At 32.7% G+C, this 26228-nt stretch overlaps 4 protein-coding genes across 6 annotated transcripts; 2 read left to right on the forward strand and 2 right to left on the reverse strand.

Annotated features, from left to right (window-relative positions):
* The first annotated feature begins 682 nt into the window (after positions 1–682).
* Positions 683–5053, forward strand: LOC110655439 (serine/threonine-protein kinase AFC2). Of its 3 annotated transcripts, XM_021811722.2 has the most exons (12): positions 683–948; positions 1874–2060; positions 2623–2649; positions 2801–2954; positions 3043–3091; positions 3187–3301; positions 3550–3641; positions 3793–3949; positions 4042–4106; positions 4187–4284; positions 4403–4505; positions 4642–5053. In XM_021811722.2, the coding sequence occupies exons 1-12, from the start codon at positions 847–849 to the stop codon at positions 4789–4791; spliced, it is 1299 nt and encodes a 432-aa protein (XP_021667414.1). In that variant the 5' UTR covers positions 683–846; the 3' UTR covers positions 4792–5053. The 3 variants fall into 3 exon arrangements, with proteins under 3 accessions (XP_021667414.1, XP_021667415.1, XP_058005653.1); XM_021811723.2 differs by lacking the exon at positions 1874–2060 and having other exon boundaries at positions 696–948; XM_058149670.1 differs by lacking the exons at positions 683–948; positions 1874–2060; positions 2623–2649; positions 3043–3091; positions 3187–3301 and having other exon boundaries at positions 2802–2954.
* A 438-nt stretch (positions 5054–5491) lies between these two features.
* Positions 5492–6885, reverse strand: LOC110639535 (early nodulin-75-like). Its single transcript, XM_021790531.2, has one exon. The coding sequence runs from the start codon at positions 6812–6814 to the stop codon at positions 5627–5629; it is 1188 nt and encodes a 395-aa protein (XP_021646223.2). The 5' UTR covers positions 6815–6885; the 3' UTR covers positions 5492–5626.
* A 6435-nt stretch (positions 6886–13320) lies between these two features.
* Positions 13321–18148, forward strand: LOC110639530 (protein-tyrosine-phosphatase MKP1). Its single transcript, XM_021790526.2, has 2 exons — positions 13321–16531; positions 17675–18148. The coding sequence occupies exons 1-2, from the start codon at positions 13997–13999 to the stop codon at positions 17762–17764; spliced, it is 2625 nt and encodes an 874-aa protein (XP_021646218.2). The 5' UTR covers positions 13321–13996; the 3' UTR covers positions 17765–18148.
* A 754-nt stretch (positions 18149–18902) lies between these two features.
* Positions 18903–25410, reverse strand: LOC110639531 (coilin). Its single transcript, XM_058149672.1, has 13 exons — positions 25012–25410; positions 24865–24929; positions 24475–24750; positions 24135–24287; positions 23548–23617; positions 22186–22263; positions 21609–21849; positions 21406–21446; positions 20589–20783; positions 20254–20325; positions 20009–20161; positions 19374–19524; positions 18903–19255 (listed from the first exon to the last, which is right to left on the reverse strand). Exons 1-13 carry the CDS (start codon positions 25192–25194, stop codon positions 19068–19070), a joined length of 1866 nt encoding a protein of 621 aa, XP_058005655.1. The 5' UTR covers positions 25195–25410; the 3' UTR covers positions 18903–19067.
* Positions 25411–26228: the final 818 nt, after the last annotated feature.

Genomic DNA, 26228 nt, shown 5'->3' on the forward strand with positions numbered 1-26228 from the left:
ATTTAAAAAAATTATTGAGATATTAAAATAATTTAAAATTTATAAAAAAAATCTTAATAATATTTTAAGAGATTTCTAATAATTTAAAAAGAATGTGAGAATCTTTTATTGATTTCTACTATAAAGATATTGTATTTTCTAAAAAAAAATTAAGTAAAGATATCATACAATAGCGTTTGCAATGCCATCAATGTCCATCATTAATGTACACCCATTAAAACTTTTGCATTAAAATTAAAAATATAGTTAAATAATATATTATTTATTAAAATTAACAAACTAAAAGATTATTTTTTTAACAAAAAAATAAGAATTAAAAAAATAAAATTTTTGAAAATTGAGAATTGACACTTAGCTTTTTTTTTTTATTTTTACTTAGTAATTTTTTTTATTAATAGATAAAATATATGTGCAAATAAGATTTAGTGATAAAAGTGATAAAAGTGAATCGTTGATAAAATTATAATAATTTTAATAAAATATTTTTATTTTTATATAATTTATGTATACTTTACACGTAATATAAAATCTAAAAGACCTCATTATTTTCTTTCCCACCTCCTTAAAAGAAAGTATAAAAATAAGAATATTCTAAGAAAACAAAAAAAGAATTGTTTCAAATAAAAAATATGCCATTTAAGAAATAGCTAACTCAACCACGGTTAAATTCGAGGCGTATCTATCTAACTATGGTGGACGAAAACGAACGGTCTAGATCAACTATTGGAAAAGAAGTCCGAAAGAACTAGGGTTAGGGCAATTATTCCTGTTTGCGAAGCTTAATCGATCACAGATCGGTCGATCCGTCAATCTAGAGTTAGGGTTCGGATTTCTATCAATTATCTGATGGAGATGGATTATGTCACTCAGTTTCCTCACAATCATATGGATCGTCGTCCCAGGAAGAGGCCCAGGTTTGCTTGGGATATTCCTCAAGCTCACACGAAGGTATTATTTATTCTTTTTTTCTTTTTTTTTTTTAAAGAAAATAAATTGGATCTGGTTTTAAATCAACTTTTGTTTATCCCTTTGTTTGTTTCCCTCTGAAAAAAAATTTCTGGGAATAATTCTCCTTGATGGCTCTGATTTTTCTTTATGGATTTTGTGAAATTTTTTTCATGTGCGTTCATTTAGCTTGAGGGAGAAATTTTCTCCTTTTATATAATTGTTGCATATGGAAAATAAATGGTAGCTAAGGAAATGATGAAATTTTGGAGGATTTAAGGTGATATGCCCTTGGATATTAATGGAATTTTAGAGAGATGGGGAAAAAAAAAAGATCTTTCAATTTCCTCCTGGAAATATTTTCCTAGAAACTTAATTTAACTCAATTGAGATTAGTGAATTTTATTATGTCAATCTAGCTAGCTTGATGAAATCATATAATTGGTTGATAAATGTCAAAACATATGGAGCCTTAGGCTCTTTGCCATATTGGCTGGGTTATTTTTTAAATTTTAAGATGGTCTTTTTTTGGATCTTGAAGATTCTTAGCAAATTTTGTAGTTTAATTTTTTGATTCTTAGTATCACAACAGGGCATAGAAGCTTAGAAGAGGGATTCATATAGCTAACTGCGTCTAGTGTATAACTGAGACTTGTTCAGTTGAGTTTCATCAAGTTGAATTATATATGGCATAGGTATTTGCTTATATAATAATTTCATGAACTTAGAATCTGATTGCTTAGCATTTTGTGATGTTATTTTTCTTTCTTGTGATGTTTGCAATTTGATTACTCTGATACTGTTTAAAAATTATGGAGTTGTTATTTGGTCTGGTACAAGAGAACATCAGGGAAGTGAATTATTAAGGAACGGGTAATTTTTTAATCACTGTTTGTGATGCGAAAAATGAACAAATGAATGTGTGTAGGCTCAGTCAGGATTGTATTATGGGCAAGAGGTTGGAAATGGAACAAGCATGGGACCATCAAGGGTACTTCCAGACCATGCCAGTCTATTTGTAAAGGGATTGGCTCAAAAAGGCTCTCCCCCATGGCGAGACGATGACAAAGATGGACATTACATGTTTGCTCTTGGGGAGAATTTAACCTCTCGCTGTAATTACACTTAATCACCATTGAATAGGCTTTTACATTATAATAATGTGACCTGCTATGCTGCATATTAAGCTTCACAAACCAATTGCCTGTTATTACATAAATGATATTGCCTTTTCCATTTTAATTACTATGTCTGTTTTTTCCTTACAGTCTAGGTTTATTGAAATTTAAGTTTGAAGTTTTTCAAGACAATTTTTGTAATTTTGGTGTTATATATGTGTGTAAACTAAGTTAATATGTTTTAAAGCATCACATGCTCTGCCCTGTCCTGCTAAACTGCACTAGTTTGCCCATGAAACTAAATACTGCCTAGCTAGTGGCATATTTATATATATAAAAGGAGGATGAGAAGAACAATGGACAATAACAATTACAACAACTTTCATTTCTTTCAAAACACTATTTTTTCTAATTACTTCTATCTTTTCACTGGCTTTGTACACCAGTCTAACTAAATTTAAAAGCTTTGAAGCTTATTAGTCTTGTTATTTTGGGTCTTCATGTGCTTTAATTTTAATTTACAAGTTTTCCTTATGCTCCTTTGCTTGTGTACCTGCAGACAAGATCCAGAGGAAAATTGGTGAAGGTTAGTAATACTTTCAAACAAGAAACCTACCAGATTCTTTATAACTGTTGCCTTTTTTCTTTCTAGCTTCTTTCTGTCTGTGGAAGAAATTATGTCCTAATGGTATATATTCGCTCTTGGCATGCATTTTTAAATTCTTATTATTCCACAGGCACCTTTGGCCAGGTTTTGGAATGTTGGGATAGGGAAGCAAGAGAGCTGGTTGCTGTAAAAGTTGTACGAAGTACAAAGAAATATCGTGAAGCAGCAATGTTGGAAATTGATGTGCTCCACCTGCTAGGAAAGTATGACAGAAATGGCAGTCGGTGAGTGCAATTGCGATCATCTTTATTTGCTTCTTAGTAGGCTTTGGGGTAAACTGTGTCAATTGTTAAGTGGGTTTATTCTTTGCAGTTGTGTTCAAATACGAAACTGGTTTGATTATCGTAATCATATCTGTATTGTAAGTATATAATTTATTTACAATAATGTCATTTCCCCATCTTCATAAATATTCTGGGGATTAAGACTTGGTGGTGGATTGAAATGGTTGAACAGGTATTTGAGATGCTTGGACCAAGCTTGTATGATTTTCTTCGGAAAAATAATTATCGCCCATTTCCGGTTGATCTTGTCCGTGAGCTTGGCAGACAACTCTTGGAATGTGTAGCATGTGTGTAGTCGTTGCTTCTGCTATTTCCCTTACCTTATGTTGCATGGACGACATTGTTATACAGTTTAGGGGGTTTTTTCACCTTTTCAGTTGTGTTTGGTTGATAAAAGTTACTCCTTTCTCCATTTTTTTTTCCATTAAGGAATTCATTTCCTCGTTAAGGAATTCATTTCCTCACCAAGGCATTGTCAGAGATGAGGCTGGACTTAAAATACTTGTGTTGACTCTTTAAATATTATTGTCTGCAGTCATGCATGATTTACGCCTCATCCATACAGATTTGAAGCCAGAGAATATACTTTTTGTGTCTCCAGAGTATGTTAAAATACCAGACTATAAGGTACACATTTCATTGTGGATGTTTTTGCATCACTACGTACTATGTTAGTAATGAAAATCCTCCAGTTATCCAAATTTCTGTTTGCCTTACCATTTGTGTTTGATAAAGGTCTTCTGTGAGTTTTAACCTCATTAATATTCTACTATTTCAGGCTCCATCAATCTCTCCAACTGAAGGGGCCTATTACAAGAGGTTGCCAAAGTCAAGTGCTATTAAGGTTATCGACTTTGGAAGCACAGCTTATGGACATCATGAGCACAACTATATTGTCTCAACCCGGCACTACCGTGCACCTGAGGTTATTCTAGGTGTGCTATTCAGCTATTGTTTAGTCTCTGCATGGATTTTTATCATCATTTATTTGTTGTAATCAAATATATAAGCTTGCTTTGTTGATCAGGGCTTGGATGGAGTTATCCATGTGATATATGGAGTGTTGGTTGTATCTTGGTAGAACTTTGCTCGGTAGGTTCTTACATTCTGAATTTCAGAAATTATGTTCTAATACCAAAAAGCTTAAACAATGCAAGTATAATTGTTTTCAGGGAGAAGCATTGTTTCAGACACATGAGAACTTAGAGCACTTGGCAATGATGGAGAGGGTTTTGGGCCCATTACCTCAGCACATGTTGAGAAGAGCAGAGTATGAGCTTTTCTGATACCGTTATATTTAGCATCTAAATTTTTGCAAGGAAAATGTCATTAAATCAAGACTTATTCTCACTTTTTTTCTTGGGGGTGGGGGGTTGTGATTGATTCAGCCGGCATGCAGAGAAGTATGTTAGAAAGGGTAGGTTGGACTGGCCAGATTGTGCAACCTCCCGGGAAAGCATCAAAGCAGTCATGAAGTTACCTCGCCTTCAGGTGCATATGAACTACTTTTGTTACCTTGGAGTTGTATCACTCCATTCCCGTGTACAAGTTTCAGAAAATTTTATTATAGGACAAGTCCATCTTTATCTACGCTTTTTTTTTTTGTTTTATATACTTTTGTTGGCAGAATCTAGTAATGCAGCATGTTGATCACTCCGCTGGGGATATTATTGATCTCTTGCAAGGTCTTCTTAGGTATGATCCCTCTAACAGACTAACAGCTCATGAAGCCCTCAGGCATCCCTTCTTTACAAGAGATCATTGCAGGAGATTCTGAAGTGTGGAATTTGTGTTTTCTTATCATGGAAGGTTTATTTGGTCATTTTGGTAAGGAGTTAAACTGGCTGGTCTGGATTCGTGTATTGTTTTCTTTTACTGTATTATTTAATATACTTCTTATCCATGTGAAGGACTGAAAAGGACTAGCCAGGTTTTTGAGGCATTTTGTAATTTTCGTCATATGGAGCATTTGTAAATAAGCCTATTGTAAGGAGAAGTTTTCTCCTCCATTTTTTTATGCTATGAGTATTTTTATAGCAGTCTCTCTGTGTTCTTTTCTTGATGGGGTTGGAATGAGGACTCTAGCCTCGTAAATGTCGAATTCTGCTTACATCGACTGATCACAAAGGAAAACGCTGCAGTATTTTGTTTGGAGGTCTGAAACTATTTTTCTAAATAAAAGCATCATGTTAGATGTCGTTAAAAAAAGCAATTTGAAAAAAGCTGTTTAATTATTTTAGAATTTTTATGGTTAAAATTTATTAAATTTAATTTTAAATTATTTTTTAATTTTTTTTAATCAGTATATTTAAAAAAGCAATTTTTTTCTAACAACAATATTAAATAGGTCTATGTATGCTTTCCATTTTTCTACAATTTGCTTCAGAAATTTGCAGATGATTTCCATTCATTTGTAAAAATAAAAGAAAAAGAAAAGAAGAAGAAGAAGAAAGTATGCAAATGTGATGAAAATGGGATAGAAATAATCCAAAGCGGAGAAGAGGCATTTCCTTGAAAACATTGTAATTAGACTCAAAAGAAGATGCTATTAAGCAAGAAGGAAGAATCGTTATTGACACTGCAAAATTAATTCTTATGGGAGACAGAACAACTCAACGTTTTGTTCTGCATCTGGTTGCTGTTAGGACACCAGTAGGAGGAGCTGTCACCATGATGGTGCAATGACCATAAAGGCGATAGGAGTATGTAAGGAAATTCCCCAGCTTAGATCGCACCCGAAATACTCCTTTGACGTCAAATATGATTCCATTTCTATTTATCTGCTCCTGAAGCCGTGCGCTGTCTCCCATGGGAAGCCGAACCTGGCTTGTTATCATATGAACACTCGCAAACCTGGACTGAGCCTTTGGTGCTGAGAAAGATTCGATATATTGGGTTGCCATGAGAGTATTCTCATAGTATAGATCAATGATCATGTGACTGAACTCCAGACCAACCTTTTTGTTTGGATTGGTGAAGTTTACAAGCAAAGAGATATCAGCATTCAGCAGAGAACCTGCATCGACGTAGGCTGCATTCAAAGTGACACTAGACACCTCGAACCAAGGGCTACGTGGGCGATAGACTAGATATACAATGAGCACAATGAGGCCTCCCAGGAATATTACAATACAGAAAATGGCGCACAAGGCTGCACCTAACCATGTTATTGGCATGGTTTGCTGGGGTGCTGGAGTCCTCAAACCACGAGGATGGCGAGAGCGGTCCTGTTGCTGTGCTGGTGGGAGACCATCATTGGGACGGAAGGGGTAGTGGTCTTGATCCTGTGGTTGTGTCACCCCGGTAGTTTTGGGCTTCTTGGATTGCTGATCTTGTTGTGGTGGACGAGTATGCGGGGGACTGATCTTGATGTCTTCATCTGGATTCTGCGATGGTGGAGGAATCCAAGGACTACGGTATTTGCCATCACGCAGTGGATCATGACTGCGGTGGTCTTCATCTGGATGGTGTGGGAACATCCAGGGACTACGGTATTCACCATCATGTCGTTGATCTTGTGGATGAGATTGGGGTGGTTGTTCTTGACGTGGGGCTGATTGCTTCCATGGAGCTTGCAATGGGCCATCAACCTGTCCTTGTGGCTTGGAGGGTTGGCGTTGAGGTTTTGGAACACGTTGACTAGGTGGCTGTTCTTGTCGGTCCCGACGCTGCGGTGGCTGTGACAGCAGGCCTGGACCAGGTGGGGTCCCCGCAGGAGTAGGTGGTGTCAGGGGATGTTGGCCTTCACGCTGCTGTTGTGGTGTAAAGAAGTGAGGATTATTTTCATGGTGGAGTGGCATGGCAGTCAATTAGTTATAACGAGTTTGACAGGAAATGAAGAATAGGACAAGAGGGGAAATATGAAGAGTTGTTGTTAAGGCCGATGTTGAAAAGAGGATGACTTGATGAGAACTTCAAGTAGGATTCTTGTTAAGACAAAGAATCAAACATAAGCTAATTAGTAGAGGCAAGTAATCTTTGTAGGTGATTCTTTCTCTTCAAGTTATGATGCTGTAGGATTCATATGCTCTTCTGATTCTAATGTAAGACGCTTAGGAGTTAGGACATGGATATGCCATGCATGTCCTATTGGCAGACTGCTCATAATGTGTCCTTATTCTATTTTCTTTAAATTTAAATTAATTATAAAAATTAATAACAAATAGAGAATTATAAATTAATAAATCATTTTAGTAATAAATTTAATAAAAAAATAATTTTATTAAAAATAAAATAATGTTATTGCTAAATAAGTATAATTTATTTGATCATAAGAAATTAAGAATGCCAGTCAGAGGAAGAAACAAAAGGTAAAATGAGGAAAAGAAAAGGTAATCCCAAGCGGCAATGGAGAGTGAGACTGAGAAAGGGAAGCGTGAGCTGAGGGGCTGAAACTTCTGAGACTTGGATATGGACTAGAGCTTGGACCAATATTCAAGTTCTGAACCCAAGCAGCCCAGTCCCAAACTTCTCAGACTCCGAATTAAGTAAACATCACTGTCTTCTTGGTCTAAGAGAACAAAAATGAAGCATTGGAGTTCTTGGCATCATCTGCAAGTTGTGTCCCAAGTTTTGATTGAATAGCCACAATGTTTCAAAAAGGTTATTATTAGATAAGATTGGAGAAGGTCGTTTTTGGTGGCAAAATGGCATTTGATTGGCTTTGATAATTTTTCTTCATCATTTCTTCAATGCTTTCTCCCTTAGCCCTTATCCATAAGGCCCTTATCCTTTGTGTGCAAGATCATCCAATCAAACAAATTTTAGCAGATGACAGCATTCTAGCGTCTAAAATTTAGAATTTTACATAAAATTTGATTTATAAATTGATTTCTTTATGTGATTTATGGATAAAGTATACCTTAAAGTATACAATGGTAAAGTATGTAAATTTTACAAAACTCTCTTATCTTAATTAGCTTTTATATTATTTATATAGATGTGATATTTATTAAATTAAAAAATTATATTTTTATTTACTGATAATTCAAAGTAAATAGTTTATGGGTTACTAAAATATTAATATGGATAATTTTAATTGTGAATATAATTTTTTTTTATAAGCATCAAATTAATAAAGAAAAAATATAATTTTTAATATAATAAGTACTTGTCTATAAAAATAACTTAGAAATTAATTACTAAATGTCACACAGATTTTCTATTATTTAAAAAAATGAGAGAATTTTATGTTATAAATTAAAATTTAAATACTTTATTATTACATACCTTAATTTAAGTTATCGTCTATGTAATTTATATGACACAGAGGTTATGATTTAAACTCTGTTTATTTCACGAAAAATATTTTCTATATTTTTTAATATTTAGGACGTTTAAGAAAATGAGTCAATGAAAAATATTTTCTTTAAAAAAATTAAGTAAAGTTATTTTATTTTTTTAAAATAAAAAATTATTTTTTATTTTTTATTTTTTTAAACTTTAATAATTTTATTAAAATATAAAAATATTTATATATATATAATATAAATACATATTATTAATTTAAAATTATGATTAAATAATAAAAAATATTTTTTATATATAAATTATTTTTTAAAATAAATTTTGAGTAGAGTTTGCCTTCATGTAATGAGGCATTTATGCTGATGTTATTATTATTATTATTATTATTATTATAATCAAAGTTAGTTCGGCCACCTTTTCTGAACTTTCAACTATCAAACTCTCTTCTTCTGTTATTATTTTATAGGAAATTTCTTCATGCATATATTCAATCGCAACTCAACCATTTGATTATACCAAAGACCCACCACCATGTGCTCATACCAAATTGGGAGCTTCCTCAAATTATAACTATTTTAGACAACCATTTGTACAATTTGGACCAAATCCCTCTTTTTTTTTTATCTTTTCAAACCAAATATTTTATGCCTTATTTCATGAATATGTTCCATTTGAATTATATAATATATTGAAACTAAATTATCTCTTATTATTATAATACAAGCCAATAAATCCAACTACAGTTCAATTCTAAATAGGAATTGGTCAATTTAATCTATAATTAAAAATTAATTTAAATCACTTTCATCAATTAAATTAAATTATTTTAAATTAAAATTAAATTTTCTAATATTTATGACAAATTGAAATCAATAATCTGAACAAGCACAAGTGAAAGAACACAATGATGGTAAATGGCATCATTATTCATTTTCAAGTGGATTAAATAGAAAATATTTATTGAAAATTTTAAAATTAAAGCCACCCATTTGTGTGTGTGAGATAGCATGTGATGTCTTGTGCATTCGTCTTAAGGTAATTGATTCATATTGGATTTTAAGGTGTGTTTGGTTCAATTTTCAACCACAGTACAACCCTTTAGGTAGGAACTTTGAACTCTTCACCCTGAATAGTATACCCAAACAAGGCATAGTAACCTTATTGATCCAACAAAGCACTATATTTTGCTTTGAGTATTAATTTAGTCATTTTAATAAAATTTTACGGTTTGAACTTTGATAAATCAATATATTACGATAAAGCGTTCTCAATAGATATTTTTATTATTAATATTAATATATTATTAATTATTAATTATTTAATTATTTTTTATTATTTTTAAGACATAATAAATAAAAATGTATTAAATTTAAATTTATTTATCTAGTCATGTTAAAATTAAATATTTTTATGATAAAGAATGAAATAGATAAATTTTATTATATAGTTTATTAATTATTATTTAATAATTTAAAATAAAACTCTATTTAAAATTAATTCAAATTACGAGTTTTTTTTTTTTTTTATTGTTCCTTCGGTGTTTGGGAGTGGTGGTGATTATTGTACATTTATTTTTTAAAATTTAAATAAATGGACGGTGCCACGTGGTACCTGCAAACTCCATTTAGATTACGGACGGGCTATTAGCCGCTCTGCCCTGGGTGTTTCCATTGCTGGTCAAGAATTATTTTGCACGAGCTACACGTGCGCTTCTTTATATTCTTGTTAAAAAAAATAAAAATAAAAATTACTTTGTGATTTAAGCCTTCATTAGGAGTTTTTTTTTTTAAGTAATAAGATATTTTTTTAATGTCTAAAAATGTTGAATTTATATTTGAGAGAGTATAAAATTTTTTAAAATATAAAATTTAAAATTTTTTAAAATATAAATTTTAAATTTTTCAAAAATTTTTATTTTTCAATCCATGAAATTAGTAGATTAATAAAAATTTCTTTTTAAAATCTCTAAATATTTTAAAAAGACTTTACTTTTCTTTCAAACACTATAAAATTATAAAAATTCAAAAATATTAAAAATTTTATTTAAAAAAAAAAAACTTTATTTTATAAATCTTTATTTTACCATACCTTCTCCAAAATGGAGTGTAACTCTCTGCCCTTTGAGTTGGTGGTTGCCTGGTTGGGACACTTCTGGTTCTAACCCATCTGTCAATGGCAAGAGTTTCAGAAAAATAATTCAGAAAAGAAAAATCAATGATTCTTAGAGATTGTTCTGCCTCAGAAGAGGTCTGGCGATTAATTTTGTTGAAGTTAACAGACCATAAATAAATGATTTGAAATTGATTATAGTTATAATTTTTTTTTTCTTATGACTAAAATTATAGTTATTTAGTGAGAGAAAGAGAGTATATATCGATGCACTAAAAAATAATATATTAATTATTTTAAAAAATAAATTTATATTAAATATAAGATTATGGAATTCATTCCTTTGTTAATCACAATATATATGTGTATATATATATATATAAGTCATAAGGTGAACATAAGTGATAAGTAATAATGGTGATAAGTAATAATGGACTTGTAAAATACTCTAATTAATAATTTTAACGCTCAAATTTGAATAAAAATTATCCTCAATTAATTAAATTTGACCCAAATCTAATTATTATTACTCTAAAATACTTGAAACTATTTAATTTTTTATTAATCTATATAAAAAAATTATTATTATAAAATATTTTAAAAATTTAACAATTCTACGAAATATTAAAATTTTATTTGTTCAAAATATAATATATAAAAAATTTATAAATATTATTATAAAAATAAATATTTTATATTTAATTAATTATTTATATAAACAGATTTAAATAATGAATACTCATAAGATAAAATTTAAACCTAATATGGATATTATTCTTTAATATTGAATCTATCAAAATCTAATTATATACTGTACAAACTTATTTTATTGAGATTTGATCAGATTAAATAATTATATATATTCAATTTATTGTCATCTCTAATTATAAGAGCAAGGGCAAGAGATGCACAGAATAATAAGAAAAAAGATAAAATTAATATTTTTATTTAGGCAAATTGAATGAAAACTACTAAATTTTTGCGCCAATTCAGGATTATATCTAATTTTTCTAATTTTGTGTGAAATTCACACCCTTAACATTTGTTCTATTATACCCAAATCACTAAATAGAATTAAAAAAAAAGTTAATAACAAATTATAATATACTTCTTATAATTTTATTTGATTAATCAAATAGCCAATTATTTTTAACTATACAATTAAATACTTTTTATTTATTGTATAAAATATATTTATTATATCTAATATATTTTATATTTATTTTTAATTAAAAATTTATATTAAAAATATTTTTATTGATAGAAAGTAACTTAATTATTTTTTTATTAAAACCAAATCAAATCCATGCATCTAAAAATAAAATATGAAAATACAAACTTCTTTCTAAAGCAACTATAAGTATTGGAGGATAATTGTCTTATTCTTTATAAATTGCGATGAGCTAGTTTAGAGGTGATTCACAGACTGATTTTTTATTTGTATGTAAAGTCCTTGATTTCTTTAATTTTAATTTGATTCTTGTTTTGATAACTTTAATAACTAATTTTTTATTTTATTTAAAAAAAATTAATCTTAAACAGAATTAAATTAGTCAATTCAAAATTAATTTTGATTTTAAATTAATTCGATTCAGTAAATTTTGATAAAAAAAATTTAATAAATATAAATGAAAATCAATTGTGAGAAAAGAGATTTGAAAAATATTTACATTTTATTTTTGAATATATGGATTTATTTTTATTAATTTAAAAAATAGTTAAGTTAATTTCAATTAATATAAATATTTTTTTTTCATAAAATATTAATAAAAAAAATATATATGATATATATATTTATTTAACAAATACATTTTATATAATAAAAAAAATTTAAATATAAAATTTAAAATAATAGACTATTTTATTAATTAAATAAACTTAAGGGACAATGTTTTTGAATTCAATTTAATCATTTAAATATAATCGTTACAAACGTTAAAAGTTTAGTATTTTCACACACAATTAAAAAAAATTTTAATATAATTATGAATTCGTGTAAAGATTTAATATTTTCATTAAATTTGTCTTTTATTTAAATTGATAATAATTTTTTTTATAAGTAGATGTTATAATTTAATTAAAAATTAATTATTAATTAAAAAATATCAAATCAGCATGTATAAAATGGTTTTAGATGATTTAGACATTTTTAGTTAACAAATATAATACAAAAGAACATAAAAAAAAGTGAAATCTTCCGTTAATTAGTTGGTCGCAACTTTTCTATATTCCTTGTCTCTTTAATTGCAATTTGTCCTTAAAATACAAGGCATTTCATCATTATCATCGTTCATGGTAATCTTAATCATTAATCGCAAGTTTTTAACTTAGTATATTATTCGCCCGCGCCATTAGCAAAGGGGGAGACTAGGGGTCTGATTCGTCTATTAAAATTATTATTGAATAAATTATTATTTTTAAATATATTAATTAAAAAATAATAAACTTAATAATTAAATTAATAATAATGTGATTTAATTGACTCAATTAGTTAAATTAATTAATAAAATTATTATTTTTTAATATTGATAAAAAAATTAAACTTAAATCTTATAAAAAATATTTAAAATTAAAATCAATTGAGTGAATATTATGTGTTTATATATATATATATATTAAATTTTATAAAGTAATTTGTTTATTTATTTTTAATATATACCTAATTTTTTATAAATATTTAAAAAATAATTATAAATATTTTTATATAAAATTAAAAAATATTATTAAAGTTTTTATAAAAATAATTTAATAAATGTTAAATTATAATTTTAAATAATAAAAAATTAATTAATTTTATTTATTTATATTAAAAGCGTTATATTTAATTAATTGATATATATTATATTCCCGTCAACTTGAAAAACAATATAAAATTCTAAAAAAAAAAAAAAAAACTCGTTCTCAACAATATAAATGAGATCACAAGACTTAACATGCAAGCTTATAATGGGAATCACAAGATGACGTGTCACCTTTGACCCATTCTCTAGTCTTTCTTCTCTCTCTCTCTCTCTCCTTTGAATGAGAATGGATGGTTTACCAACTTGGCTACTGGTATTTCCTTGAAAATGGCTGCTTCAGAGGCTTCGCCTTAGGCCTTCACACATCCAATCAAACCAAAAACCAAAACCAAAACCAAATCAAACCAACGGCTCTTCTACCGACTACTTTGATGTTAGACTTCACCAAGCAAGTCTCTCTTTCTTCAACAATCTCAGCTATATTATATTACTAGGATTTGTTTATTTTCTTTTCTTTTTGCACTTTCCTTCACTTTCTTTTTGTTTCTTTTGTTCAACATGGCAGTCCCATGCCTTGGGCTTTTACTGGGTCTTAATTATAACTCTTATTCGTATTTGAATTTTCCACTTCCTCCTTCTTCTTTCTTGTTTTAGAAAAAGATAGTAGTCTTGAGAGAGAGAGAGAGAGAGAGAGAGAGAGAGAGAGAGAGAGTCAAGCGTTTTAGGTGAAGAAAAAGAGCAGAGAGAGAGAGAGAGAGAGACTGAGATTTCACAATCAGTTATTTATTGTGAAGAAACCAACTTCCCTTTTTCGATGGCCTTTCCTAGAAGAATCCTTTAATGTGTATCCGTTTATTTGTGGAATTTCATTGAGCTGAGTTTCAGATGATAGGCCAGCAAGATAATGACCGCCTTGCAGGTGGTATTCCCCGGAAAAACTATTTACGGTCCGTTTCTTGGACTGACAAGTCTCCCACTCAACCTAACCCCAGACCCCAACCCAACAGCAAGGCTCGGTCCTGTTTGCCTCCCCTCCAGCCCCTTTCAATCGCCCGCCGTCCTGTTGAGGAGTGGCCTACGGCTGGCCCTGATGATCTTGGGGTGTGGCCTAATCCCCAGACCCCAAGAGGCCCTGTTAAAGCCCTCGACAATTCTAATATTGAGCAGCCTGTGAAGGAATTTCAGTTTAAGAAGGATAAGCTTGCATTTTTTGATAAGGAGTGCTCGAGGATTGCTGGTCATATTTATTTAGGAAGTGATGCTGTGGCTAAGAATCGCGAAATTTTGCGCCAAAATGGGATTACTCATGTGCTGAATTGTGTTGGTTTTGTCTGTAATGAGTATTTCAAGACCGATCTTGTGTACAAAACGCTTTGGTTGCAAGATAGCCCATCAGAGGATATCACAAGCATTCTATATGATGTGTTTGATTACTTTGAAGATGTTCGAGAACAGGGTGGAAGGGTTCTTGTTCATTGTTGCCAAGGAGTTTCAAGGTCCACTTCTTTGGTCATTGCCTACCTTATGTGGAGGGAGGGCCAAAGCTTTGAAGATGCCTTTCAATATGTGAAGGCAGCTAGAGGAGTAACAAATCCAAATATGGGTTTTGCTTGTCAACTTCTGCAGTGCCAGAAGCGTGTTCATGCTGTGCCAGCTAGCCCAAATTCTGTGCTTAGGATGTATAGGATGGCTCCACACTCATCATATGATCCTCTTCATCTCGTGCCAAAAATGTTGAGCCAGCCAGACGCAAGAGGACTTGACTCTCGGGGTGCGTTCATTGTCCATATTCCTACTGCAATCTTTGTTTGGATTGGGAAGAATTGCAACTCAGTTATGTCAAACCAAGCAAAAGTAGCTGCCAATCAGGTCATCCGTTATGAAAGGGCTCAAGGTCCAATTGTGATCATCAAAGAAGGGGAAGAACCATCAGAATTTTGGGATGCTATTGCTAATGGACAAATCCCAGCTGATGGATGCCAAAAAGTAGAGCATAGAAAAGAAGCCGCTTCGTCTTCTGGGAAAAATGAGAACATTGCTGCAGCAATTTGTAGCGGGGTTTGTGAGAGGAAGGTTGAGGAATATGATTCGGATTTTGAACTTTTCCACAAGGCACTTGCTGGTGGGGTTGTTCCTCCATTTTCAGTATCAAATGCTGGATCAGAAACCTGCCTCCCTGCCAGGGAAAATGGATGGGGCAGACTAAGGCAGAAGTTTGCTAATGGTATAATGAAAGAATTTCTCGCATCATCCAAACTGAAGCATGATCATGTTTCATCCATTGGCGGATCAGATATGATTATAGATGCTTGTAGAGAATCTGAAAAACCTGTTGATTATCCATTATCATCACCATCAGCTTTTCCATGTGGTTCTCCAGATTCCTTTGAACCTTTCCTGAACAGCAGCCCAGATAGGATAATGAATTCTAGTGAGGTAGAACACTCTGTTCCCCTCACTGATCCTTTATTGCCACCACCTACTCCCAGTGGTTCTCCAGATTCTTTTTCATGTTTTCTAGACAGCAGCCCAAAGTTTGGTTATAAGTCCCCTACACTCTCACCTTCAACCTCTGAGTACTCATCTAGTTCATTTGCCTTTTCACCCTCGTCCTCTAATTGGTCTGACTTGTCATACTTGTCGTCCCGGCAGCCTTCACCTTCTGGCTTGGAAGCCACAGATCCATTTTATGCCAAGAATGCTCCCCCAGCAGATAATTTTTGTTTACCTTACAAAGAAACTCCATCCTCCACTGGAAAGGTGTTTTCTGATAATCAACCTTTGAGATCAGAAAATACTTCTTTGCCATTTAAAGGGATTCCCCCTTCTATTGCAGTGCGGAGAGGGAGTAACCCTCCTTCCCATATGTTGTTACCCTCAGTTGATGAGCCGTCTCAAGTCACCAGAAACCTGGTAAGATCCTGGTCTTTTTCTCTTCAGGACTTGAATGATGATGACATGAAAGATATTCACAGTGAGCTATTTGAGCGTGAAAGTAGTAGGGAAGAACAAATGTTGGATGTTGATACCAGCAGTGCAGGCGATTGTGCACAAAGCGAGTTTGAAGAGGGAAAAGAATACAGTAACTCCCATCTTCCCTTGTGCAATGAGACTGGGAAAGCTGCTCAAATTACCACTCCAATTTGTTATCAGTGGCCTAACATGAACAAAGTTGACATGCATTGCCTTAACATCCCTGATTCTGGGTCAGTGTATATTTTGTTGGCTCCAGACTTAACATTGCATTCAAATAATTCTGGAATATTATATGTCTGGTTGGGGCAGAAAGTTTTATGTGAAAAAGGGCAAAGTGAATTTATAAGCGGCACTAGCAGTCTCAAAGATATTCATCCAGATTGGAAGGTGATCGGTCACAACTTCCTTGATCAAATGAATCTCCCTGCAAATACCCCTATGCAGGTAAATTGCACCTCTATAATATAATTAATATGCATTTTTGTGTCTATATTTGTGGCATTGGTTTAGTAATTATAATATGGAGAGAGATGTCAACTGGATGTCCTCTGAAATTGGCTTAATTTTAAGGGATTGTGCCATTGCAATGAAGAATAGGGAATTAGCCAGTAGATTCTTGTTAGGCAATACTTATACATTATAAGTGACTGGAAACATCTGTATAAGGGAGGAAACTCTAGCAGAAACAGTAATTCTGAATCTGCACATTTTTATTGGACTAGCAAATTCCTTAGGATGACACTAAGGTAGATGAATTGAGGAACCTTCATTCAGTAGCCCTGGACCCTATCCAATATTTTCCTTTGTATTTTTGCTATTAAAAAACTTAGACATGACAGCCTTACATGGATGAATTTTGCAAAATCACAGTTAGACTCTTGGGGACATCATTTTTATCTTAAACTTTATTGTTTTGCCCTATCAGAGTGCACATTGAGTATTGATTGTCATAATAAGCTATCAGTTTCATTTTGTTGCTCAATGTTGTTATAAAGAGAGAGACAGGAATTTAGGAAAAAAATTTTCTGGTAGGTGAACATAGTGTATTGGGACTAATTTGGTTCAATTTACATTGAAAATTCAAGGCTGAAAGTATTTGTGCTAAGCTTAGATTTGCGAGTCTGGTTTATACCAACTCTGCTGAAGCCAATAAAATTTAATTGGAAACTATATACGAATAATTGGGTACTTTAGAAATTAGTAATCACCTATCACTGCGGCAAGTAGTTTATGTGAAGTGCTGGTTAAGTCCATTTCTTTATTCCCTGCTTCCTGATACTTAAAATGCGAAAGTTTTGGCATGTCGATGCCAAGTATGATATAGCTTGTTAGGTTTATATACAATAAACATATTACACATCCATTTGAGAGACCCAAATGCGTAAAGAGGATTCTAGTTGAGGTGTAATTTTTTCTTCATAACATGAGCTGAAGTAATCATCATGGTTCATACATGCTATAAACCTTCCCCTTCCCCTCTGCTTTCCTTTTGTTGTTAATAATGTGAACTATAGCCATTTTCATGGTTGATGTGCATTTTGTTGACATATTTGATAGCCTAAATTCCTCCGCACATGGTATCTGCAGATTGTTAGAGTAGGTGAGGAGCCAGAGCAATTCCTCAACCTTGTCAATGGTTTCTCATTTCAAAAGGTAGAAGACAGCAGCCAGAGCTAAGGTGGCCTCTTAGAGTTTGGTTCATTAGCTTTTTAAGCATGGTGAAATGTTGGAATGAACCAATTTCAGCATAGTGAAGGTGAGTGGCATCCAAGGCAGTATGGGTGATTCTTTCTCTGCTTATGTGATGTAATTGAGAGTACCATTGCAACCAATCATGTACAGAAAACAAATGTGCTGTACGCTAATAGGAATTAGAAGTAAATAATCAGTTGGAATAAAGATTCCATTAAATTTCCATTCAAGGATAAAGAATTTTCAGGAGGGTTTTATACGTTTCACGGTTCATGTGATAAACACATTAACCATTGAATGACTTGTAGGTTTTTCTTATATGAAATGATTCTTCATTCCAGTAAATAATATATTCGCATTTTTGTTTTAGCTTCAGTGACTTGGGGCTGGGGGTAAGTACGTATGACTTGTTGACTACTAGACGCACAACTTATTGAATATTGACCGCATAGGCAATCAGATTGAACTAGTGTGTTTTCACAAGCTGTTTTGAGGTCAATAGCTTTGGCTAACAGGCGAGACTGACTCATGGTGTTTGATTCTGCCAAATTGCTATGATAACTTAAATTTGACTGAGCGTTTGAGGCCAAAATGTGGAAAATATTTGGCCAGCCTGCCCCCTTTTTCCATATCATGTACTCATTAATGGGTTCTTAGACAGCTTTGCCTTGTAAATCAATTCGTTAGTCGCTGGTTTGAATGCAGTTCCTTTTTGACTCGAATCTTGGTAAGATTCTCTTATCTACAATGGTTCCTCTGGTCTACATCATCTACATCTTGAATGGGCAGAAGGAAGAAAAATCTTACTGCAGCCTATCACCTTCAAGTCACTTTGGAAATCAATTTTTTTTTTTTTTCCAATTAGGGAAGATCCTCCCATGGAAAAGAGACTTTTCCACTCCTAAGATAAAATGTAAGGTTGGAATAACCTCTCACACCGTCCGAAAAAGGTAAAATGCCAAAGAGTCGTGAATGGTTCCATTCGAGAGCAAGGGACATTATCAACAATTGAAGATTGCTGTGGAGCACTGACTGAAGTGGTTAAAAAGGGAATATTACCCTTTTTAAGTTGGATGGTCAAAAGGAAAACTGATCAAACAGAAGAAGTTGAGATTTACTAGGATACATGGTGAAAAAGGGTAGTCTTAACAGCAATATACAAAAGCTAAGTCATCAAAAACCCCCCACTTCTTTTCACTACAAACATGACAGCAAAAATTGGGACCTTGAAAGGCTCACAAAACCCTAACAAGTGAAAACTCGATGGTAATTTTCCAAAACAAAATGCTCATAGTTCATTTTGCGACCTTAATAAAGCCATTGTTGGACCCAGCGCACTGCCTCTCAAGGCCTTGTAGGACCACGGTCTCCTGCCTGAACTCTGGGTCTTGTTCCAGTTGTCCTCTTGTGATAGCTGTTCCTTCTTTGCATTTAAAGCCTGGTTAATTTCTTCCCATGGATTTACTTCTCCATTTTCTGAGGAACAAATACACAACAAAATGTGAATGATCATTTACATGAATCGTATTGGTTGCATGCTCCTTGAGGATCATTAATGACTTATTTTTGCCGGGGCATAAAGTAAGATTGATACCTTGGGCAGAAGCATGAGCTTCATTGCCATTGTAAGGCTTGTAGCCTGTTTCAGTATCTTGATCTCTGACACAGACTCCAGCAGTTGACTTCCCTGAATTTAAGCTGCCTGGGGTGACAATACGAACTTCCACGAGTGATGAGAACTCTATCTGCAAAAGAGCTCTACCTGTGAGTTTTCTTAGTCAAGAACAAACTGGGAGCAGCAAGGAAAATCTTAGTCAAGAACAAACTGGAAGCAGCAAGGAAAATCTCAGCCCATGGCCAAATTCTATAAAATCGCCAGAAGTTATAATTGAGCAATGCAAACTAGATCACAATTAAACCCAAACCCCACCTAAGAAAATGAAAATTCTGCAGATCAAGCTGTCAACATATCACAAAATAGATGAAATCATATCAAAATCCATTTACCAAGTCTACCACTAAAGCCTTAATTAATTGTATCATAAACTTTCTCATCCACCAAGTTTTCCAACTCTAAAATAACACAACTTTAGAATACTTGATCAGAATTAAGAACCTTTTTAATTTAGAGTCCAACACTCCTCCAACAGGTCCCAACCCCCACCTTTTCCCCTTCTTTTCCCCTCTCAAAAGAAAATAATAATAATAATAATAATAAAGTCAACATACCCATAATGAACCATCTCTTGCATAAGAGGATGTTTCTGATAGTACAGCAGATGCATCGTCATCCATCTCATTTGCAGGAATTATTGGATATTCTGGGACTGGCACCAGCTGAACCCTATTGGACTCAATGTCATATCGTGATATCTTCCCAACCTACACATAGAGGAACATAATAAGTGGCATTTTCTTTTACCGAGAGTGAGTTCCACCACAATTTCAAAGCACAAAGAGTTGTAGTGTTGTACTCGGTAGGGTGAAAGTTCAGGGGTCCAGGATGATGATAATTCAATCAAACGATAAGCAATCACATCGCCTTCCTGCAGAATTTTAAGAACACAAAGGCGATTAAAAGTCCAAACAGGATGAACAAGAAACAAATAGACTATGATCCAGCATATTTGCTCACTATTGAGGCAAACAGAAGTCCTAAAAAAATAATCATCAGATCCAGAAAAGATTTAAGAAGTAATCTGTTAATTGGTCTTACCAAACAAAGCCCAGTTGCCACCATTTCTCTACCATAATCAAGAGAAACAAAGATCCATGCAACCATAGCAATGAAATTTCAAAAGAAACAAACCTTAGGCAAGCTAGCATAGAATTCAAGCTTCTCAAAGTCGATACGACTGAATACAGGTCTTGCTCCATAACTTCGAGTCCTGGAACACTCTTGATTGACATTTTTGTAGTCATTCCTTTTGTAAGATGTAACTTTTTCTTTACCCCATTTTTGACCCTTCTTCTTGCTTCTTGTTCCATTCCACTGAAAGGTCTCCTGAAGAACCAATTTTGGCATCAATTTAGAGCTGAAAGCAAATGGTATTACAAGCTCATAAATTAAGTATAAAAAAAAATCCACAAAAATCAGAATTAATTAACTAATCTCTAGGTCATTTTATGTCCCTTAATAATTCAATTTATGGAAATATATAGACTGGAAACACTAATTTCACAGTGCAGTTCACAAACATGCAAAATAAGCACTTCTGTGCAACACTTAGCTCTCCTTTAGTCCCTCTTAGAAACCCCTCCAAAAGCATGACATAATTGTTTGAGCATGGAAAGGAACACAAGATTACAGGTATATCAAGCACAAATGGCTTAAAAATGAAAATAGTTGGAACTTTTTCTAAAAGAATAGGGTCATGAATATAATAAGACTTTTCCAATTAAAAAGCAAAATTTTGATAAGGCAACATTTTGTTGCTTGAGTTAGGAAAGTTAAGTTTGCAATACTAGGAATACTCCCTATTGCCTTCAACTGATTCTTTCCCCCAAAAGTCTATGTAATATCTGAGGTGAATCTACAGGAAACTAAATATCATCTTCCATCCTCAAGTACTCAATCAGAAAGAGAACATGTTAAAAGAGAGAAGTGTAATGTTTAAAGAAAATACCAAAGGTATTTGATTTTGCTGTGCAGCCTGATCAGCGTCCACTGGAACAAGAAATGTGTCAAACTCATCACATAAAATGGTAGAGACTTAATAGATAATAGAGCAATTTCCTTGCATAAAATATTTTATATTTCTTGTAGTACTCAATAGCTAAGAATAATAGAAACCCCCCATCCACATAACACACGCATACAGCATCAGACCTTTCCTTAGCGGCTCAAAGCGGATATGTCCTGGCCTTATTACTATGGGAACAACTTCATCCTCTACATCGCTATCTTGATCTAGCTGTTGATGGTCTTCCTGGAGTTTTTCATTATCTGTTTCAGATACTTCGTCAGAAACTTCTTGATTCCCTTTTTCAGCTGATTCTCGAGAGACTCCCTGGTTATCCTTTTCAGATGACCGTTGATCACTTTTTTCGAGTGGTTGCCTCCGAAGTTGCTGCAAATTTCAATAAAATCGTAAAAATTTGGTAACCAGAGAGAGACACCACTTAATATTCTCATGAAAGATACAAAGGAACCACAGAATGGTAAGTTAGGACCCGAGTTCCCAATCCCACTCCCTCTCCCCACCACCCACTCTCTCTCCAACTTCATGTGTTTACCTATTCAAGTGTGCAAATCTGTGCTTGCATATATTTGTAAGATTTGGATCTATGAGTGCATAGCCCACCTAAACCCTCCCCTTTACTAGAGCAAAGCACAAAACAAAACTATTAACATGACAAACAAATGGAAATGAGAATAGCTGAATTGAAAATAAGCATCAATTTACCTCCTTCCTTTCAGCTTTCAGTTTTTCCCTCAACCATTGCCTCTTGGCCTTTTTCCGCCGAGCACTTCTACTTGGCAACTGAGAAAATAGAGTATAGCATAAGTAAAATCACCCTTAAAATTCAAGAGATGAAAAGGCCAGGTTTATGAATCTAGGGGCTATGACCTATTAGGTCTAGATTATGGGAAGCTAAATTTGAAAGTTATAGAAGTCATATGAAATTGGGAACCCACTTACCATGCTTGGTTTGGTTGCTAGCCAGGGAAGGCTAGTAGCCATGGAAGAATTGAATTCACCGGTCATACTCATAATGAAGCCAAGTTTTAAGGTACTTGGTAGCTTTAATGATTAGAATCAACTTTTAAAAAAAGACTTTCTGAACCATTACAACGTGATATGTAAATCACTAACTATCCATACTCCACACCCTAGACAACCAATAACAAGAAACCTGCTGATCCTACATGGTCGTCCACATGCTTTTTATTTTATTTTTTTTTAATTAAGAACAAAAGTACAATCAACAGGTACTTTTGCAGAGTTATAAGTATCCAAACAAAATTCTTGACACACTAAGCATGATTTTAAATATCGTGGTTTTAGACTGATTCAGACGATTCCGTTGCACTGTTTCCAATTCCATTATTTAAAACCATATCTACTACAAATTTAAAAAATTCACAGAATTGACAGACAATCAGTCCAATTCATCACATTTCCATTTCTAATTCTGTTATTTAGTAACACAAACATGATTCTGATAGAGTGGCTATATAAATTCGCCTGGTCTTTTGCAATTTGTGTTGCTCTTTTGATACATGCATAATCTTGAGACTTCAATATGCACATTACTTGGGTATACATAAAGGATGTTGATAAATAGAAATTAACCTCAAGTTTCACATATGACAGGATCTTATTGACAATTCAGTCATCATTTCAGATTATGCAAAATAGCATGTGCAAATCTTAATAATATTGTTTAGTTCATTTTGAGTAGATATCAGAACATTGCAGATCTAACATTGCATAAACAAAGTGTTTAGCTAGCAAAGAATAACATCGTCCAATGGATTAGAAACAAAAAAATCTCCAACCATTCAACTTATCTATATCCGCTGTTATGTGTGCCAGACAAATCTCATATGACCACAAAATTCATGAGCAGTCATTTGAAATCAATATAATTTTAACCATGCAGAGATTGAATATGAAAATTCATATATCAAGCAAGGCTGTAATGACTATACAGCTGAAGAGCCAATCACCACATTCTACTGTATTTTTCCTTTAATGATCACAAATGCATCTAGAAAACCAAATTATGCGGATTCAGTTTGAGATAACGAAGTTAGGCAAAACCTTTTTAGTTCCACTAGGAGTTGGGGTTGCATCAACAGTTCCATTGCCATTCTGTTGAGGCTGAGAGATCCTACAGAATGGAAACAAAGAAAGATAGGCATTTGGTAAGCCCAATATACAGTAAAGAAAAGAATTGAAGGCGTGTACAATTATGCTATGCTGCAAGAACCTACCATCTTATTCTGTGCCACGGTTAAGGAATACAAAATATCTACACTAAGTAGTCAGATTATCTGGTACAGTGATAAAAAAATGGGGTGCATCTAACAAAAGCTGAAGCTCACATGAGAATGAGCTTAATATCTGTTAGATCAAATATATTGAGATGTGTGCAAAATCAAGTAAAGCGTGTATAACAAGTATACGAATCTATATGCAAATATTTCATGTAATGGTTGAGCTCAAGCTTAGAATAGCTGCACAGAAAAATTATTTATTACATGTCCAAGGAAATATCACGAATCCGTCTCACCAGTAACACCACCAACCTCGAAGGCTTAAGTTTTACGAACCCACCAATGGAATGAATAAAACGGAGCAAGGATAAAGAAAAAAGATCAACACACTTAATATGCTATAAAATCTACCTCTTTCCATTGCGTAAAGCTTTACTGTTCTCACTCCTTTCATCAACCTTGGCAGTGCTGGAAGTTCCATTCTGCTCCCCACAAACCTTCTTTCCAATATCATCCACAACAACTGCACCCTTTTCACCACTAGCAGATTTAGTTTTCTTCCTCCTGTAATGCACAAAATACAGAGATGAAAAATAAACCAAAAATACTCGCACAAGTTCTAAAAATTAGACCACAAAAGAATATGGTCGATACATATTTGGAAAGCAAATACAAAGCATTACACCACTACGGACAAACCCAAATATCAAATAAGAAAAACAGAAGACTAGCATTTCGAATCGGGTTGTACTTTGAACTCTTAAGTTCCTCTGGTGCCTTTCTCTTTTTGGAAACTTTTTTCACTTCTGACGCATTTTCCACCTGCACTGCGTCTTCCACCTGTTCTGGTGCGTCCTCTTCTTCTTCACTTTCGTAGCCTCCAGATTCCTTCTCAAATTCCTCATTTGCCAGAAGATTCATGCCAGAAATTACAGGCTGAGTTTCCACAATCTCAACCACCTCCAAAGAATTAGCCTCCTCACCAACCATCACAACTTCAGAAGACAACCCACCATTCTTTTCCACTCTGGAACAATATAAACACAAAATACTAACTAAATGTTTTACATGCAAAAAAAAAAATGTAATCGAGGAAATCAGCAAATGGGTTTTAATTAATAATGTTTGGTCATGAACTGACCGGATGATATCCTTGTCTTTCAAAATAGAAGTTGACTCGAAAGGCGGTAAAGCAAACTCTTCCATCTGCGACTCATGGAACAATGATCACCCGATTAGAAGAAAAAAAAAGGAATCAGTAAAGATATGTATATAATGACTGACTTACTGAAAGGATAAGACCGCTAGGGCATTCGTTTTGGAGGTCGAAGGCATTGAGGAGATAGGAAGAGAGATCGGAGATGGTTTGGAGTTGGGGTTTTAGGAGAATCCAGCATCGTCTGAGACCCTGTGTCTTGTGCGATTTGCTTAGAATGTGATCAAACACTAAACGGAGCCTCACTGACTCCATCGTTAACCACGATGAGGAAGAGCGGGAGAGAAGATTTGGAGGTTGGGCAAGGTCGCAAGAACCTCTCGGACTGGCTCTTTAAACCTCAAAGTGGGTTTCACAATTTTGTCTGGTGGTGGTGGCTGGCTCCTGTAATGTGCGGTGCGGTGCGGTGGCGAAGCTGATGTTCTAATAGGTGTTAAGTGTTAGCTAAAATAGTGGCATCATGACTTAATTTTATGAATCACTCCCTTTTTTTCCCTTGATTTTTATATACAGATATAAAAATTATGTCAAAAAGAGATATTATTTTAATTAAATTAAAATATTAAACGTTATTTATATAAATAATACCCAATGAATTCAGTCGTAGTTGAGTTTTATGTTTTTAATTTATTTATATAAATAAATAATTAAATATATAATATTTATTTTATAATAATATTATATTTTTTAACTATATATATATATATATTTAAATATCTCATATAATTATGAAATTTTTAAAATATAAATTATTATTAATAAAAAAATTTATGTATATTATTCATTAAAATATATAAAATTAAATGAGTTAGACTATTTTTTAGATAATAATAATTAGATATTTAAATATTTAAAGATATATTTTAATTGAAATTTATGATTAAGTGTTGTAATTTTTGTAGATATCTTAATTGTTAATATCTCTAAATAAGTGACATGCCTTAAATTATCAAATTAAATGAGTCTATGAATACCCTTATTTAATTACTGTATATATAAATTAACTATTTTTTTAGGATAATTAGTGAAATTAACCTAAAATTTATATTTTTTTAATATTAAATGTGTTATAAAATATAATGAAATATAAATTATAAGATATTAAAAATAAAATTAAATCTTTAATTATAAAAAATGGATTAATAAATTTAAACGCATCAAAATAAAATAAATAATTTATTAATCTAATTAAATAAATAAATTATTATATATCTTATTAAATTTAGTGAAAAAATATGTTCAATAATGCCGTGCAATTGAATCGTGTCAAATTGACAGCTCTAATTAGT

The sequence above is a fragment of the Hevea brasiliensis genome, chromosome 7 (assembly GCF_030052815.1).
Source record: "Hevea brasiliensis isolate MT/VB/25A 57/8 chromosome 7, ASM3005281v1, whole genome shotgun sequence".
NCBI classification, from domain to species: Eukaryota; Viridiplantae; Streptophyta; class Magnoliopsida; order Malpighiales; family Euphorbiaceae; genus Hevea; species Hevea brasiliensis.

What these genes read in the sequence shown, in the direction of transcription:
- LOC110655439 (XM_021811722.2), top strand. Translation starts at nt 847, where the DNA reads ATGGAGATGGATTATGTCACTCAGTTTCCTCACAATCATATGGATCGT. An exon ending in ACTCTTGGAATGTGTAGCAT is followed by an intron (nt 3,302 to 3,549) that starts GTGTGTAGTCGT and finishes TATTGTCTGCAG; the next exon opens with TCATGCATGATTTACGCCTC. An exon ending in TTAAAATACCAGACTATAAG is followed by an intron (nt 3,642 to 3,792) that starts GTACACATTTCA and finishes CTACTATTTCAG; the next exon opens with GCTCCATCAATCTCTCCAAC.
- LOC110639535 (XM_021790531.2), bottom strand. Translation starts at nt 6,814, where the DNA reads ATGCCACTCCACCATGAAAATAATCCTCACTTCTTTACACCACAACAG.
- LOC110639530 (XM_021790526.2), top strand. Translation starts at nt 13,997, where the DNA reads ATGATAGGCCAGCAAGATAATGACCGCCTTGCAGGTGGTATTCCCCGG. An exon ending in CTGCAAATACCCCTATGCAG is followed by an intron (nt 16,532 to 17,674) that starts GTAAATTGCACC and finishes TGGTATCTGCAG; the next exon opens with ATTGTTAGAGTAGGTGAGGA.
- LOC110639531 (XM_058149672.1), bottom strand. Translation starts at nt 25,194, where the DNA reads ATGGAGTCAGTGAGGCTCCGTTTAGTGTTTGATCACATTCTAAGCAAA. An exon ending in GCTTTACGCAATGGAAAGAG is followed by an intron (nt 23,618 to 24,134) that starts GTAGATTTTATA and finishes TCCATTCTGTAG; the next exon opens with GATCTCTCAGCCTCAACAGA. An exon ending in AGCTCATGCTTCTGCCCAAG is followed by an intron (nt 19,256 to 19,373) that starts GTATCAATCTTA and finishes TTTGTTCCTCAG; the next exon opens with AAAATGGAGAAGTAAATCCA.